The 16,194-nt window shown below is 43.6% G+C and overlaps 1 protein-coding gene across 3 annotated transcripts in view; it reads left to right on the top strand.

Moving 5' to 3' along the window:
• The window catches only part of MTUS2 (microtubule associated scaffold protein 2), a 379,312-nt gene that overhangs the window by 228,193 nt on the left and 134,925 nt on the right, over positions 1-16,194 (top strand). For all 3 annotated transcript variants that reach the window (XM_040266725.1, XM_040266722.1, XM_040266724.1), the window contains one exon: positions 5,778-5,939. In XM_040266725.1, the coding sequence (XP_040122659.1) occupies positions 5,778-5,939 (162 nt within the window). The remainder of the gene's footprint in view (positions 1-5,777; positions 5,940-16,194) is intronic.

Raw genomic sequence — 16,194 nt, 5'->3', positions numbered from 1 at the left:
TGATGTCCCCTCCTTCCCCCTTGAGTTTCTCCTGCTCCTGTGTTTCTTTCATAACTGATGGCAGTTAGAGATGATCTTGTTTATCTGTACCTGTTTGGGTCTGGGTGTCCCCCCACTGGAATGTACGTGGTGTGAAGACATGACCGTGTCTGTCAAATGCCCCTTGCCCGGGGCAGAGCCTGCCACAGAGGCTTGATCTTCTTCATTTAGACAAAGATACATCTTTGCTGAAATGATAAGCTAGTGGGTTTACCTTAGCACTTCGGTGAGAAATAAAGCGCACACCTCAGTTAAAATATGCAGGAGGCAGGAAATAAAACATTCAGTTGGTACTTTAATAATTAAACTAAATTTTGCTGCCAAGTGATAAATACGGCTAAGTCAATGAAATATGCATCAGTGAGGCAGTCGTGCAGCCAGAACATTATACAACTTGATTGCTTGGGATTGTTTAAAAAAATCAGTGAAGATTAATCATTGTAATACAGATAAATACTCAGAATCAAAGAAAGATGTTTCTTGAAGTTTGGCGGTAATGCCTTCATGGTATTAGTAACAGATTTGTTATTTTTCTACAGTCTTCCCAACCTCATTCTAGTCTGGTTGGTGTTCATCTCTTGATCCATTCTTTTCTTCTTTTAGAGCTCAGCTTCAGCTATCCACATTCCCAGTAAGTGATGTAGGGATATGGATCGGAAACCCTGGCTGCAGTCATGGTCAGAATCAGCCTTTGGAGCGGGTTGGGGGGATACACTCATCACTTTTGTGGGGTGCTCTCAGGGCTCCTGTAAATCTGTACTTCCTCCTCCTGGTGTCTCAGATCCTTCCAGGGATTTTCATTCCTTCAGTGCCGCCTTGTCTGGCCTGAATTTTCACATGTCCTCCTCTGTCCGTGGTGCAGGCCCAGATCTACTCAGATTCATCATTCGTGTATGCTCATCCACTTCAGGAGACTCTGGCTGGTTGAGAATGGGAAGGCTAATTATATACGTGGACCATCCCACTGGCTGGGACCTCAGGAGCATCTCCAACTAACACAAGCATGGTTCATTTCCAGTTGCTTTCTCCTCTTATCTAGCAGTGGTTTGATTGTGAAGTCATGTCTTCACACCACTTACATTCCAGAGCAGTTACAGAATTCAGCAGCTCTTTGCAAATTCAGAGGACTTGTCATTTACTGAATAAAGTGTCTATACGTGAACCAGGAACTTCCTGATGTTCAAGCTGGTTTTAGAAAAGGCAGAGGAACCAGAGATCAAATTGCTAACATCCACTGGATCATGGAAAAAGCAAGAGAGTTCCAGAAAAACATCTGTTTCCGCTTTATTGACTATGCCAAAGCCTTTGACTGTGTGGATCACAATAAACTGTGGAAAATTCTTCAAGAGATGGGAATACCAGACCACCTGACCTGCCTCTTGAGAAGCCTACATGCAGGTCAGGAAGCAACAGTTAGAACTGGACATGGCACAACAGACTGGTTCCAAATAGGGAAAGGAGTACGTCAAGGCTGTATATTGTCACCCTGCTTATTTAACTTCTATGCAGAGTACGTCATGAGAAATGCTGGACTGGAGGAAACACAAGCTGGAATCAAGATTGCCAGGAGAAATATCAATAACCTCAGGTATGCAGATGACACCACCCTTATGGCAGAAAGTGAAGAGGAACTAAAAAGCCTCTTGATGAAAGTGAAAGTGGAGAGTGGAAAAGTTGGCTTAAAGCTCAACATTCAGAAAACGAAGATCATGGCATCCGGTCCCATCACTTCATGGGAAATAGATGGGGAAACAGTAGAAACAGTGTCAGACTTTATTTTTTGGGGCTCCAAAATCACTGCAGATGGTGATTGCAGCCATGAAATTAAAAGATGCTTACTCCTTGGAAGAAAAGTTATGACCAACCTAGATAGCATATTCAAAAGCAGAGACATTACTTTGCCAACAAAGGTCCGTCTAGTCAAGGCTATGGTTTTTCCTGTGGTCATGTATGGATGTGAGAGTTGGACTGTGAAGAAGGCTGAGCGCCGAAGAATTGATGCGTTTGAACTGTGGTGTTGGAGAAGACTCTTGAGAGTCCCTTGGACTGCAAGGAGATCCAACCAGTCCATTCTGAAGGAGATCAGCCCTGGGATTTCTTTGGAAGGAATGATGCTAAAGCTGAAGCTCCAGTACTTTGTTCACCTCATGCAAAGAGTTGACTCATGGGAAAAGACTCTGATGCTGGGAGGGATTGTGGGCAGGAGGAGAAGGGGACGACAGAGGATGAGATGGCTGGATGGCATCACTGACTCGATGGACGCGAGTTCACGTGAACTCCTGGAGTTGGTGATGGACAGGGAGGCCTGGCGTGCTGTGATTCATGGGGTCACAAAGAGTCAGACACAACTGAGCAAATGAACTGAACTGAACTGGACTGAAGTGCTGGTCAACTTCAACTGGTTTTCAAAGAGGGGTATTGTTTACTGGCAGCTGTCTCCCACAATAATGGACAAGAAGGGAGTTCAGTTTTATTTTATTATATTATCTTGTTTCATTTTATTTTTTGGTAATTCAAGACTTCTCTCAAAGGAAATTACAAAGCTTCCTTGACACTTCATACTTCAAACAGATGAATTACTTCCCAGCCTGGATAACAGCCGAATTTCCAAATTGAGAGTTCACTGAATTATAAATTTCATATAAGAGAATAATGCCAAGCACGAAAGGATTTGATAAAAGGACATTTGAACTCGGCAAATGATACAAAATATTCCTCTTCTTAAGAATATTTAATAAATTGTTAAATAAAAGGTGCTGTGTGAAAGATTTGATGTTCAACTTCCAGTGCCGTTTTCAGTAGGTAGATTATTCTGGCAGTATGTCAGCAGGAGGCTGAACATTAGCTAATTCCATGTGAATTTAGTGATGCTGAACATTTTTTCATGCCTCTGTTGGCCATCTATATGTTTTCTATGTAAAAATGTCTATTCAGTGCCTCTGCCTATTTTTAATAGGGTTGTTGAGTTGTATGAGTTTTTTATATATTTTGGATATCAACCCATTATTGGATATATTGTTTGCAAATATCTTCTCCCATTTAGTAGGTTGTCTCCTAATTTCATTGATGGTTTCCTTTGCTATACAGAAGCTTTCTAGTTTGATACAATCTTGTTTGTTTATTTTTGCTTTTGTTTCCCTTTCCTGAAGAGACGTTTCTAGACCGATACTGCGAAGACCAGTGTCACAGAGTGTGTCCTGCCTGTGTTTTCTTCTAGGAGTTGCATGGCTTCAGGTCTTATATTGAGGTCTCTAATCCATTTTGACCTGACTTTTGTGTACTGTGTGGCAGTGGTCTGGTTTCATTGTTTCTGCTCCTGTGCTTACTTTTAAATCTGAAATTCAGGGTACAGTGTACCTCCTTTCAGTGGAATTTCATCATTTTTGTACTGTGTGTGTGAATCAAATGTATTTCCTACCCCTGTCTTTTGTTGTTTTTGTTTAGTCCGTAAGTCGTGTCTGACTCCTTGCAACCCCATGGACTGCAGCACGCCAGGCTTCCCGGTCCTTCACCATCTCCCAGAGTTGGCTCAAACTCATGTCCATTGAGTCAGTGATGCCATCCAACCATCTCGTCCTTTGTTGCCACCTTCTCCTCCTGCCCTCAATCTTTCCCAACATCAGGATCTTTTCCAGTAAGTTGACTTTTCGCATCAGTTGGCCAAAGAGTTAGAGCTTCAGCATCAGTCCTTCCAGTGACTATTCAGGGTTGATTTCCTTTAGGATGGACTGGTTGGATCTCCTTGCAGTCCAAGGGACTCTCAAGAGTCTTCTCTAACACCACAGTTCAGAAGCATCAGTTCTTCAGCACTCAGCTTTTTTATGATCCAACTCTCACATCCGTACATGACTACTGGAAAAACCATAGCTTTGACAACATGGACCTTTGTTGGCACAGTGATAACCCTGTTTAGAACTATTTAAAACCTTACACAGGACCTTCAGAGAACTATAGGGCATAGGTTCTGTGTTAGGAAATAGCAGTCTTTATTCTTCCTTCCTAAATACTGTTTTGTTGAGAGACAAAACAGATTTCACTCATTTTAAACAGACTTTCAGGTCTTCAGAGGGAGGAAAGCAGCCACCTCTTACTCTGAGAGGTTGAATTAAACTCCTGAACATTCGAACACTAAAGCCATTTTAATAATGTTATCATTTTGATGCAGGCCCTATCTGCATAGAATGTTAGGGCTATCCTTTTAAAATGATGGAAACAAAAACTTTAATCTTTCACTACAATTACATATATATCTTCCAGCTGTCAGTGTGTATTTTCCATGGTAGACAGTCACGTTCCTAACTGGATAGTTTTCATCCCAACAGGCAGCAATCTCAGTATATTCAGGCTTTCTATTTAATTTGGTAGATTAGTCTTTGCAGCTGTTACTCAGAGGTGCATTTAGAAGATTTATCCTTTAATAGGAATAGATGGTGGTGTCATTGTCTTTAAGAGATTACAGATATAGCCAGCATAGTAGGTTTGAAAATTTATAGAGGAGAAAAAATGGGCCACGACCATTCTGGCATTTAAATCTGACACAAATCCCAGTATGCCCTGTCTTCAGAGCAGCCCATCATAAAGAAGCTATTCTGTAGACACAGACCCTGTTTCTATGTTGAATAGAAAACTGAAATGACCGATAGACATCTTCTGCCTTTGCAATAAACTGGGCTCTCATGCAGGGTCCTCTTCATTTGATGCTGTTGCTGTTGTTTAGGCACTCGGTCATGTCCGACTCTTTGCAACCCCATGGACTGTAGCCTGCCAGGCTCCTCTGTCCTTGGGATTTTCCAGCCAAGAATCCTGGAGTGGGTTGCCATTTCCTCCTTCAGGGGATCTTCCAGACCTAGGGATGGAATTTGCATCTCCTGCATTGACAGGCAGGTTCTGTGCCACTGAGCCACTAGGGTAGCCCCCTGAGTTTGATGAGGCCTCAGCTCGTCAGATCAAAAGCTTCATGAATTTCAAAGGGAATCTCTGCCTGTATGCTTCTCACCCATCTCCCTTCATCCCAAGGCCCTTATTCTGAAGATGAAGTGAACCGGGTTTCAGGGAGCCCTGAATCCTCTTCTGGACCAGTGGTGTATGTGTGTGTGTGCTTACTCTTGTCTCCTCCGGGACACTTACACTGGTTTTCAGAAAACTGTTGCTCGTCCTCTGACACTTATAAAATGAATGCTTATCATATGTGTGTACAGCTTGTTGTTTAGTTGCTCAAGTCATGTCTGACTCTTTTGTGATCCTATGGACTATAGCCCACAGGCTCCTCTGTCCATGGGATTCTCCAGGCAAGAATACTAGAGTGGGTTGCCATTTCCTTCTTCAGGGACTCTTCCTGACCCAGGGATCAAACCTGTGTCTCCTGCATTGGCAGGTGGGTTCTTTACCACTGAACCATCTGGGAAGCCTGTGTATGCAGCTGCACATCCAGAAAAGCAAACTGTGTGTGCATGCATGCGCGTTTGTGTGTGTAAAATCTTCAGTGGAGCGAAGCTGTTCTTGGCTTTTGTAGAACCTGTGGCGTGTGGGTTTGGAGGACAGACTTCCCTGCAGTGACTGAAGGCAACTCTTTTTCCACATCTCATCCCAGAGAAATGCTTTTCAAGGCCACTCGTCGGGAGTTGGGTCAAGTTCTGATGCAGGTGGAGGCACCAGGGATAGATTGGTGGTGGTGCCCAGCAAGGGGGTCCATCCATTTTCCATGACACTGTCATTAACGCACTGTCTGCCTCTTGCAGGTTCAGCCTTTGGAACTGAAGACCAGCCGCCTCTGAAGGCAGCTCTCCCTGCCAAAGACACACCCAAGGGCGCCGGCCGGGCAGCCCCTCCAGCTTCCTCCAGCGCAACAGCACCCCGCAGGAGTTTGCTTCCGGCACCGAAATCCACATCCACACCGGCTGGTAAGACTCGTGCTGCAGAGAAACTGCAGTGGAGAGCTTTTTCTGCATTAAAGTCTTCTGAGAGCCTCTGGGTACATCAGCTGTTTAGATGGGATGACAGATGTCTTTCCGATGGCTTTTAATATTAGTGATAATAATAGTACCACGATTCTCAAGGCACTTTCATCTATTCCTGTGTTTAAATTCTCTAAACTCCTTCTTACTCCTCCTAGTGACTGGTAACCCATCAAATCACAGTTTCCATTGCAAAAAAAAATTAAAAAGGGTCAAGCTCATTTAGGCGGATTTTGCTTAGGGAAGCAGGTGCTGATGAAATCTATCACTAGAAGGATGGTAGGAGCTAGCTGCAGACTCTGCACCCTGGGAGTGAGTACCTGATCCCCGGGGGGACACTGCTGCCTCGACAGGGATGCAGGGGTTCCACCCCCCTGCTAGTTCCAGGCTGGTGCTGTAACAAGCCAGGATGCAGGGATCAGCAGCTACGGTAGAAGGCTGGCTGCAGGTCATGCTGTGCTTGCCGTGTCCAGGCCAGCAAAGCTGATGCCCCTCCTGACCTGGGAAGCTAGTGACAGACTCAGGGGACTCAACTGATGTAAAGGTGTGACACGTGAAGGTGCTTGTGAGCAGCTGAAGCTACTGGATGTGGCCCCTGCCTCCCTTCTCCCCCCGTGTCTCACGCATGCATGTTTGCCTTCAGGATGTCCAAGCATCCAGCATGTGGCTTAGCCTCCCATCTTCTGCACTACATGTAGGAAGATCCTGAGAGTGAGGGAGCCTGGGTGTTGAGCCTGAATCCATGTTAGATGATTCACCTCTGAGGGTGTTCATTCCTCCATATTATTCTTCTATGCTCCTGTGCTCATGTACCAGCGATATGTACACACAGATGGGCCTGGTTCCTAAAAGTAAAATTGCATTGCACCTATTTTTTTTTCTTTTATGTGGACCATTTTTAAAGTCTTTATTGAATGTGTTGCAATACTACTTATGTTTTATGTAGTTTTTTTTTTTTTTTTTTTTTTGGCCAAGAGGCATGCGGGATCTTAGCTTCCTGACCAGGGATCAAACCCACATCCCCTGCTTTAGAAGGTGGAGTCTTAACCACTGGACCACCAGGGCAGTCCTGTACATTTTTCTGCATGTCGCTTTCCTGAGGCACGTCATAGAGCTGCCCTCAAAGTCAGTGCATGGCTGTTTTTCACCAGCTGCCTAGTATGGATATACCACGATCTATTCAGACATTCCCCCACTGGCAGGCATTCACTTTGTAACTGGCGTTTGCCACTATAACCGATGCTTCAGTACATGTCCTTGAACATGAACAGGTGACGTTCTTTCTACAAGATTGATCCCCAGGAGTGGGATGGCTGTGCTTGATGTGTTAGTGGATATGACTGGATTCCTTTTCAAAGGCTTCATTTCCACCCATATCGCTGATAAGAATACATACTTACCAGGTAAAACATTTTTGTCCATTTAATGGGAGTGAAATTATATCTCAGTGTTATTTTAATTTGCATTTCCCTGACCACTTCATTGGAGCTTCACCTCGTAATCCCCTCTGGTAACACGAAAATTGACCTGTTTGGTTTTGTTCTTCCTCCGTGGAGGGACACCCCCTGGGGACAGTGACCTCATCCCATTTATTTAGCCCAGTAGCCCTGATCCTGCAGTCGCCTCAGTGACTAACTCCCAGTGGTTACTTAGCATCTATCCGTTACCAGTCAGATGAGTCAACGAATCAGTGAATGAATGTCACACGACCTTTGACTCTCTTTTGGTTCCAGTTTCTTAACAAGTTTGGTTGGGGTTTAAACAGAAAATAACTAGACAAGCCTATGATGAATTAAAATACAGTTGTTGAATAAATCCTGTAGACCTGTGTTTATCAAATTTTAGTGCCTCAGAACCACCTGTAGAGCTTCTTAGAAAAGATTACTGGCTCTCATCCTGAATGACTTATTCAGTGGGTCTGGGGTGGAGCCTCAGAAATTACATTTCTAATAAATTCCTGGGCTTCCCAGGGGGTTAAGTGGTAAAGAATCTGCCTGCCAATGTTCAATCCCTGGGTCAGGAAGATCCTCTGGAGAAGGAAATGGCACCCACTCCAGTATCTTGCCTGGGAAATCCCACGGACAGAGTAGCCTGGTGGGCTACAGTCCATGGGGTCACAAAGAGCACACGGCTGAGCACACAGCATATAACTTAATACACATAAGGCTCTGCGTTTGATTTTCCAAAGACATAAAACTTCTTATCCATTTTCCCATTATTGACATAAGGAGGAGGTGTTAAGGTGTTTAGAACAAGAGTTAACCACCACCATTTGCTAGATGGAGGACCCCACCCCAGCCTCTGTGTAAACCCTCGGCTGTGGCCCCTGTGAAATGGACTTATCCGGGGAAAGTGTGGATTGGGAAAATAGAGCAGAAGATGAGAGATTTCAAGACATTCTCCTCTAACTTTCATCTCACTCCAGCACCTCATTTAATAACAATTTAAAAATTATGATTAAAAGATACATTTTATTACTGAATTTTAACTTTGCATTTATCCTATAGGTATGAATTTTGCATTTAAATAAAATGTAGTTCCTAATACCAAATCAGCTTTCCCATTGCCTTGTTCTGTCATCAGGCTAATTAAAAAGCAGAAGGCAGGCATGCAAATTACAGTTAAATTTCAAATAATTGGGTTTCTTGGGACTGTGGGGTATTTGGGTTATTCTAATTACTTGGGTAACACCAACCCTTGTTTTAACTCATGCTGGTATCCCTAAACTGTGATGTGTTGCTTCTTTCCCTTGGTGACTCCAGGCTGATGATGGCAAGCTCTTGTGTCTTTGGGTCATCTGTTCAATTACTGTCATCCATGACTTTAGATGCAACATGTACCCAGAGTAGAACATACCCTGGGAATGCTTGGGCTGTTTCTTTTAACCTAGATTTCTGATGTGAGTTTTTTCTGTGAGTGACTTTTTTCTGGTTTGTTTATTCAGGAAACATTTAAACACTTGCTTTAAGCCATAGATGACTTAGATTCAAGAATAATTAGAACAGTCACAATAAGGTAAACAGAATTGTACACTAATAATTAGAGTATCCCTTGGACAGCAAGGAGATTAAACAAGTAAATCCTAAAGGAAGTCAACCCTGAATATTCATTGGAAGGACTGATGCTGAAGCTGAAGCTGAAGTGTCTTGCCACCTGGTGCAAAGAGCGGACCCAGCTGAGAAGCCCCTGATGCTGGGAAAGATTGAAGGCAAGAGAAGAAGGGGATGACAGAGGATGAGATGGTCAGATGGCATCACCGACTCAGTTGACATAAGTTTGAGCAAACTCGGGGAAATAGTGAAGCACAGTGAAGCCTGCTGTGCTGATGTCCATGGGGTCGGAGAGTTGGACACAACTGAGTGACTGAACAACAGCAATTGGAGTGAGAACAAGAGGCCTGTAATCTTATCAGCTGGCTGTCAGTTAATTCCAGCAGACCAGGAAGTCATCGTAGATGGATGAAGAGGGACTTCCCCGGTGGTCTGGTGGCTCAGATTCTGTGCTCCCAGTGCAGGGGGCCCAGGCTCTATCCCTGGTCAGGGCACTAGACCCCACAAGCCACAACTAAGACCCGGTGTGCTGCAGCTAGACTCAGTGCAGCTGACATAAATCAATATTTTTTAAAAAAGATGGGTTAAGAAACAAATGACCCAAAAAAGTTTAAATATAATAGACTTTTAAAATCGCTTGGTCACTTTCTCTTTGTTTAATCATTTTCTAATTTGTTTATTTTGTAAACACTTTCTGATTTCAGCAAAGATACAAGGTAGCATGCAGTAAAGGGCCCAGAATAACAGAAGTACAAGGATTAAAAATCCAAGTAATAAAAAAAGAGAAGAGCCTGATAAAACTGGGCTCAGCACTTCCTGGCTGCAAGAGCAAAAGAAAAAGCATAATTAGGGGGGAAAAAATAGAGTGTGGCACTTTATCAGAAGAGAGAACTTGTTTTTTAGCACAAATGTGTATGCACGATTTTAATTCTGTGAATTTTAAAAAAATTACATTGAACAACATAATGGACAACTTTAATAGTATATTTTTAAGCATATCTTTTCTGATCATAAAATAATTGAAATACTTTAAAACTTGGGAATAAGGAAAGCCTTCCTCAACATGATATAAAACCTGGAAACCTTAAAAAAAAAAGATTTAACTATATACAAATTTTAGATTGTCTGCAATAATGAACATCATAGAATTAAGAAGGTTAATAAACTGAATGAAATGCTGAAACAAAGTTTTAATATGAAAATCAATAGAAAAAATACAACTTAATTTGAAAAATAGGTAAAATATATGAATGGGTGACTTAGACAATAGAAGAACAAAGTGGTCAGTGGCCATAAATATATGAAAAGATGTTCAAATTCACTTAAAACCTATATACCTAACCTCTGTGCTGTGTGGCTTAGGCTTTCTTACTCAGATGGAAGCTAGTTAATCACATTTTATTGAAATAACTGTCATTGAAAAATAAAGGTTGAGATTGAGTCTTCCTTTTTTTAAATTAACTTATTTTAATTGGAAGTTAATTACTTCACAATATTGTGATGGTTTTTGCCATACATCAGTATGAATCAGCCATAGTATACATGTGTCCACCGGATCCTGAACCCCCCTCCCACCTCCCTCCCCACCCCATCACTCCAGGTTGTCACACAGCACGGGCTTTGGGTGCCCTGCATCATTCATCAAACTCCCGCTGGCTGGTAGTGTATATATTTCAATGCTCTTCTCTCAAATCATCCCACCCTCTCCTTCTCCCACTAAGTCCAAAAGTCTGTTCCTTACATCTGTGTCTCCTTTGCGCCCTGCATGTAGGATCATCGGTCCCATCTTTCTAGATTCCATATATATGTGTTCGTATTCATCTTTCTTTTTCTGACTTACTTCACTCTGTATAATACGCTTTAGGTGCATCCACCTCCTTAGGACTGAGACAGTGACTCTTCTTTCTGGGACAGTGCTAGTTATGCACACACAGCACCCTGATCCCTACAATCCATTCTGGATTCTGTCCATGTCCCTCCTTTCCCTGGGCTTTCAGTCATAAGCTGAGAACTAATAACACTGTACTGAGCAAGATCTACTCCCAGAATATCATCTTCCTATAAGTTAATAATGATCTTTGCTTCCTTGACATCAGTATGATGACAAAGGAAACTGTCATGGATTTAGTGCTAATGTTTTTTTTTTAAAAAAGTACAGAACACCCTCTCCATTGCTATATAAAGAAGAATTTTAGAAACTTAACCTTAGTCTTTCAATGACTCTTTGTCTCTGAATTTTCATGAAAAGCTGTTCTGTTGTTCGTATGTCAAATACAACAAACATCTCACCAGGATGTTGATCTATGTAATTTTGCACAAATATTCAGGCTTTACCCATTGACTTTTCTAACTGGTCTGCAGTTGTTGTAGCAAATGGGAGAATATTTTCAATTGGAGTGTTGATCTGATGATTGAACACTTCTTGGTCAATATGCCTTCTGATGGTATCATGTTGACATGATGTGTTATGGAAAGTAAAATTCGTTTATTCAGACTCAGCTATATAGAAGGATTTCGCATGGCTATGCAGAGAACAAACAGCTGATGTCTTATTGTTTCGGTTCTCTCCCCCTAAGGGAAAAATTCCCTGGGAATAGTGAGGTTGTTGCTTTATGGGTACAGAAGCTCCACTTGCATCACAAAAATTATTTTTACTTCTTTAAAAGCAGGTTACTATTTCTGTATTAAAATCACAGATGTAGGTATTTTTGGCGTGTGTGTGCTCAGTTGTGTCCAACTCGTTGCAGCCCCACGGACTATAGCCCCCCAGGTTCCTCTGTCCATGGAGTTTTCCAGGCAAGAATACTGGAGTGGATTGCCATTTCCTCCTCCAGGGGATCTTCCTGACCCAGGGATCGAACCTGCATCTCTTGCATCTCCTGCATTGGCAGGCGGGTTTTTCACCACTGCATCACCTGAGAATTCCTATTTCTGGGTATACTATAGCCTTCCCTGGTGGCTCGAATGGTAAAGAATCTGCTTGCAATACAGGAGACCTGGATTTGATCCCTGAGTCAGGAAGATCCCCCAGAGAAGGGAATGGCAACCCACTCCAGTATTCTTGCTTGGAGAATTCCATGGGCAGAGGAGCCTGGTGAGCTACAATCCATAGGGTTGCAAAGAGTTAGACACGACTGACAGACTAACACTTTCTTCTTTCTTCATAGTGTAAAAATATCAGTAGCATGTCTGCACCATCAGAATGTGTTTACCGAGCACTTAGATGTTCTGGGTTCTGTAAACAGCCTGCTCTAACATGTTCTCCTCACCCACCCTCTAGTCTGGCCAAGCATCATCTCCCCTCTCTGGGCACATCTAAAAATAGACTCAATAAGAACTTGCTAAAACAAAATATGCAACTTTAGGATAAGACAGGCTGGGTAAAGGGCTCACTTTGCCATGGGCATCTTGGATCTGGATGCTGGGGGCTTGTTCTTACCATAGCAAGTGATGTATGCTCCTTTAATGGAAACGACTCTGAGAGGCTGTTATTGTTCTGACAGTGAGAGAGTCATGGCACCTCACAGTGTGGAAGCCCATGCTGACCCGGGTGTGGGACCTGCAGGGGACAAGTTCAGAGCAATTAGGTTGCGCTGGGCTCTTCAGTACAGGGGTGTTATCACTTGGTGTTGGCTGTGTTCTCCCTGAGACGGGGTCCCCATGGTTCCCCCAGCTTTAGCTCATCAGTCCTCGTGAAGCCAACAGAGGGACCTGCAATGGCCTGCGGGTGAAGGAGTTTACAGGAGAGTAGAAGTGTTAGAAAGAATATTAGTGGGAGAAAAATAAAGGTGATACATTTGAGACCTGTTCCTTTGCGTGAGGTCCCAGAGACAGGAGAATATGGTGGGATGATGGATGGAGTGACTGTCCATTGCATGGTTCAGAGGGTGGTGTTTGTGAGTGTCCTGGAAGGCCTGTTTGCTGTTCTTTCTGGCCAGCAGTGGGTGGGGAGCTTCCTCACCCATCTCAGTGGCCAGAAGGCCCTGTGAGTCCCATACTATGACCCCAAAGTCCAGCTCAGTCACTCTGGGGGGCATTCAGAGTCAGGGGAGCTGTGGACGGCCATCCATTCATTCCATGGAGGTTTCGAGAGCACTTTCTCTGAGTTGAGCTCTGTGTTGGATGCTGGGGGACATCACGTGAATGGGACAGACACAGTCCTTGTTTCTGTAGAGCTGCTGCTGTCACAGGAGAAAAAAGCATAAAACTCATCCTTACGCATGTATTTAATTATGGTTATGCTGAGTGTAACAGGCTTCCCCAATGGCTCAGCAGTAAGAAATGTACCTGCAGTGCAGAAGATACAGGAGGCTTGGGTTCGATCCCTGGGTTGGGTTGATTCCCTGGAGTGGGAATGGCAACCCACTGCAGTGTTTTTGCCTGGGAAATCCCTTGGACAGAGGAACTTGAAGGGCTGTAGTCCACAGGGTCGCAAAGAGTCGGACAGGACTGGTGGACACACACACGCTGAGTGTACGGTGGAGGTGTATTTAACAGACCTAACATAGTGTGCGAAAAGCGTGCAGGAGAGACCTAACTGGTCAGTCCAAGTTGCCAGGCAGCGGGGCTGGGGACGGCGTTCTGTGCAGGTGACCATGTAGATTCCCGCTTTGTAAATATTAGAGGTTCCCAGGTCTCCCTCCCCACTGAAAGTCTTGAACCTAGGCTGCTGACCACTAGATGCCTTGTTAATTTGAAAACGTGCAGCCTCCTCTCCCCTTTCAACCCTTTTGTGCAAGAACTGGAAAGCTGGTAAAAATACAGGGTCAAAAATAAAAAAGTACAGAAAATTTACAGCTGCTTCCTCAGTCACTAATTTTACTGGTGGGTCCTGCCTTCATCATCACACAAGCATTGCCCCTTAGGTGGTTCAATGGGACAGTTTGATTTTGTGTGTGGACCCTTGAGTTTAAAGCTCTGATAACCTCATCCTCTGGGCAGTTTAGTGGCCTTGGGGGCTGTTTAAAAATTATCATCAAAGTGTCACAGAATGATCCAGGTAATGGACAAGATATGTTTCTCTTAATCTGCTGTTTCTTTCATGGAAGCACGGATGATATTTTTGATGATTTGGGAGGCGCGATGGGACACGCCCATTGTACCACCGAGAATTTACAAAATGCCGCAACTCACTTGCTATTAAGCCCCATGGGTGGAGGAGCCTGGTGAGCTGCAGTCCATGGGATCACGAAGTTGGACACGACTGAGCAACTTCACTTTAACTTTTCACTCTCATGCATTGGAGAAGGAAATGGCAACCCACTCTGGTGTTCTTGCCTGGAGAATCCCAGAGACAGAAGAGCCTGGTAGGCTGCCATCTCTGGGGTCGCACAGAGTCGGACACGACTGAAGCGACTTAGCAGCAGCAGCAGCAGCGGCAGGCTGGTGTGAAACCTGGAATGATGTGGTGGCCCCTCCAAAGTGGGGCAGAAAACGCTAACTCTCACTTAAGAATATATGCACGTATTGCATCTCAACAGTTGCACACCTGGTATTGTGCCCACTCTGCTTGTCAGCCTCCAAGAGCTATGGGAGCTGGGCCAGCAGTAATTAGTGCCAATGGTCCTGTGGAGCTGCTTTTCCGTTGTGATTTCTGACATTTATGTGCCTCAGAACTCTGCCTCCTGAACTGTAAATGCATTGTTACGCAAAATGCTTCCACGCTGTAGCCCCGTCTCTTAGCCTGATGAGCATGGCACTTTTAATTACATGTCAGTATTTAAAACTTTACAGTTCTCTTCAGATTTGTACGTTTTACTAGCTACCTTATGCTGATGAAATACCAAATACCCTGTTTACTGTCTTTGGGTGATGATGTTGGGGGGGAGCTAGAAAAAATGAAAATATAATAAGAAAGAAACAAATGCCAGCCATCCCTTCTCTAAGATAACTGGCAAAACATCACACATTTCTTGGACATTGCAGAGTCTTCGTGTGTTCATCTTTGATCCATCCATCAGCATATTTGTGTCAAGCACTGTTTCAGGCCCTACACTTTGTTATCAGTAATCTTTCCAGCAGCTGATCAGAGTCTAAAGCCCATGATGGACATGAGAAGCCAGTGTATGACTACCAGACGCAGGAGTATGAAATATAGAGTCTCCCAGTCTTAGAAGTAGCTCTGACTGTTGAACAACCCACATGGCAGGTTGATGGGGATGAATGAGAGCAGAATAAGTAATGTGACAGAGAAGACTGAGCACCGAAGAATCGATGCTTTTGAACTGTGGTGTTGGAGAAAACCCCTGAGAGTCCCTTGGGCTGCAAGGAGATCTAACCAGTCCATCCTAAAGGAGATCAGCCCTGGGTGTTCATTGGAAGGACTGATGCTGAAGCTGAAGTTCATTCTGTAGTCCTGGCATGCCGCAGTCCGTGGGGTCACAAAGAGTCAGACATGACTTAGCAACTGAGCAACAACAGTGTGACAATACCCTGCTGTATATCCAAGCTGGACAGTGGCCGAACTGATGTCATGGTTCATGGATGAGCAACTAGAATAATAATTGCCAGCATTTTTTGAGTACTTACTGTATGCTTGCCAGACCCACCATATCATTGCATCCTTACTTCTTAGGATGTGCCGGTACTATTTTTAACCTTATTTTATAGATTAGGAAACTGTGGATTAGAGAGATCAAGTCATTTTCCAAGAGTAATGAAATCAGAAGATTTCTGGGTTGACTTCAAGCCTGGGAATCTAGCTGCAAAACTTTCATTTTATCACCATAGCTTCTATTTTATAGTGGCTACTGTCTCAATTGCGAGTTATCATTTACCATGTTGGTAGTTTACATTTTGAAGAAAAAGGTGAATATTATCATAAAAGATGATTATAACATAGGCTGTAAAAAAGATTACAGAATTATGGTACAATAGTCCTGACAGTCACGTGAATTCCTGACATTTTGAAACCACTTCTTATTTTCCTTTTTTTTCATTTCTTCTCCAGTATCTGTTTCTCCCCACATAATAAACAGGCATGACGTCCTAAAAGTGAGTAATGAGAAATCACTTTCACACAGAAATATAATGAGTAAACCTGTTCCTGTGGTGGATTTGTGGGAGGAAAATAATCCAGTTCTCCTGGGGAATCAAGACTCTGCATGATCTGTTAGGTCCTGAGAAACTGTGAATAAGTAAATCGTGGTGGG

Source organism: Oryx dammah, unplaced genomic scaffold (assembly GCF_014754425.2).
Source record: "Oryx dammah isolate SB20612 unplaced genomic scaffold, SCBI_Odam_1.1 HiC_scaffold_24, whole genome shotgun sequence".
Taxonomy (NCBI): domain Eukaryota; kingdom Metazoa; phylum Chordata; class Mammalia; order Artiodactyla; family Bovidae; genus Oryx; species Oryx dammah.
This window is presented reverse-complemented; position numbering and strand designations above follow the sequence as displayed.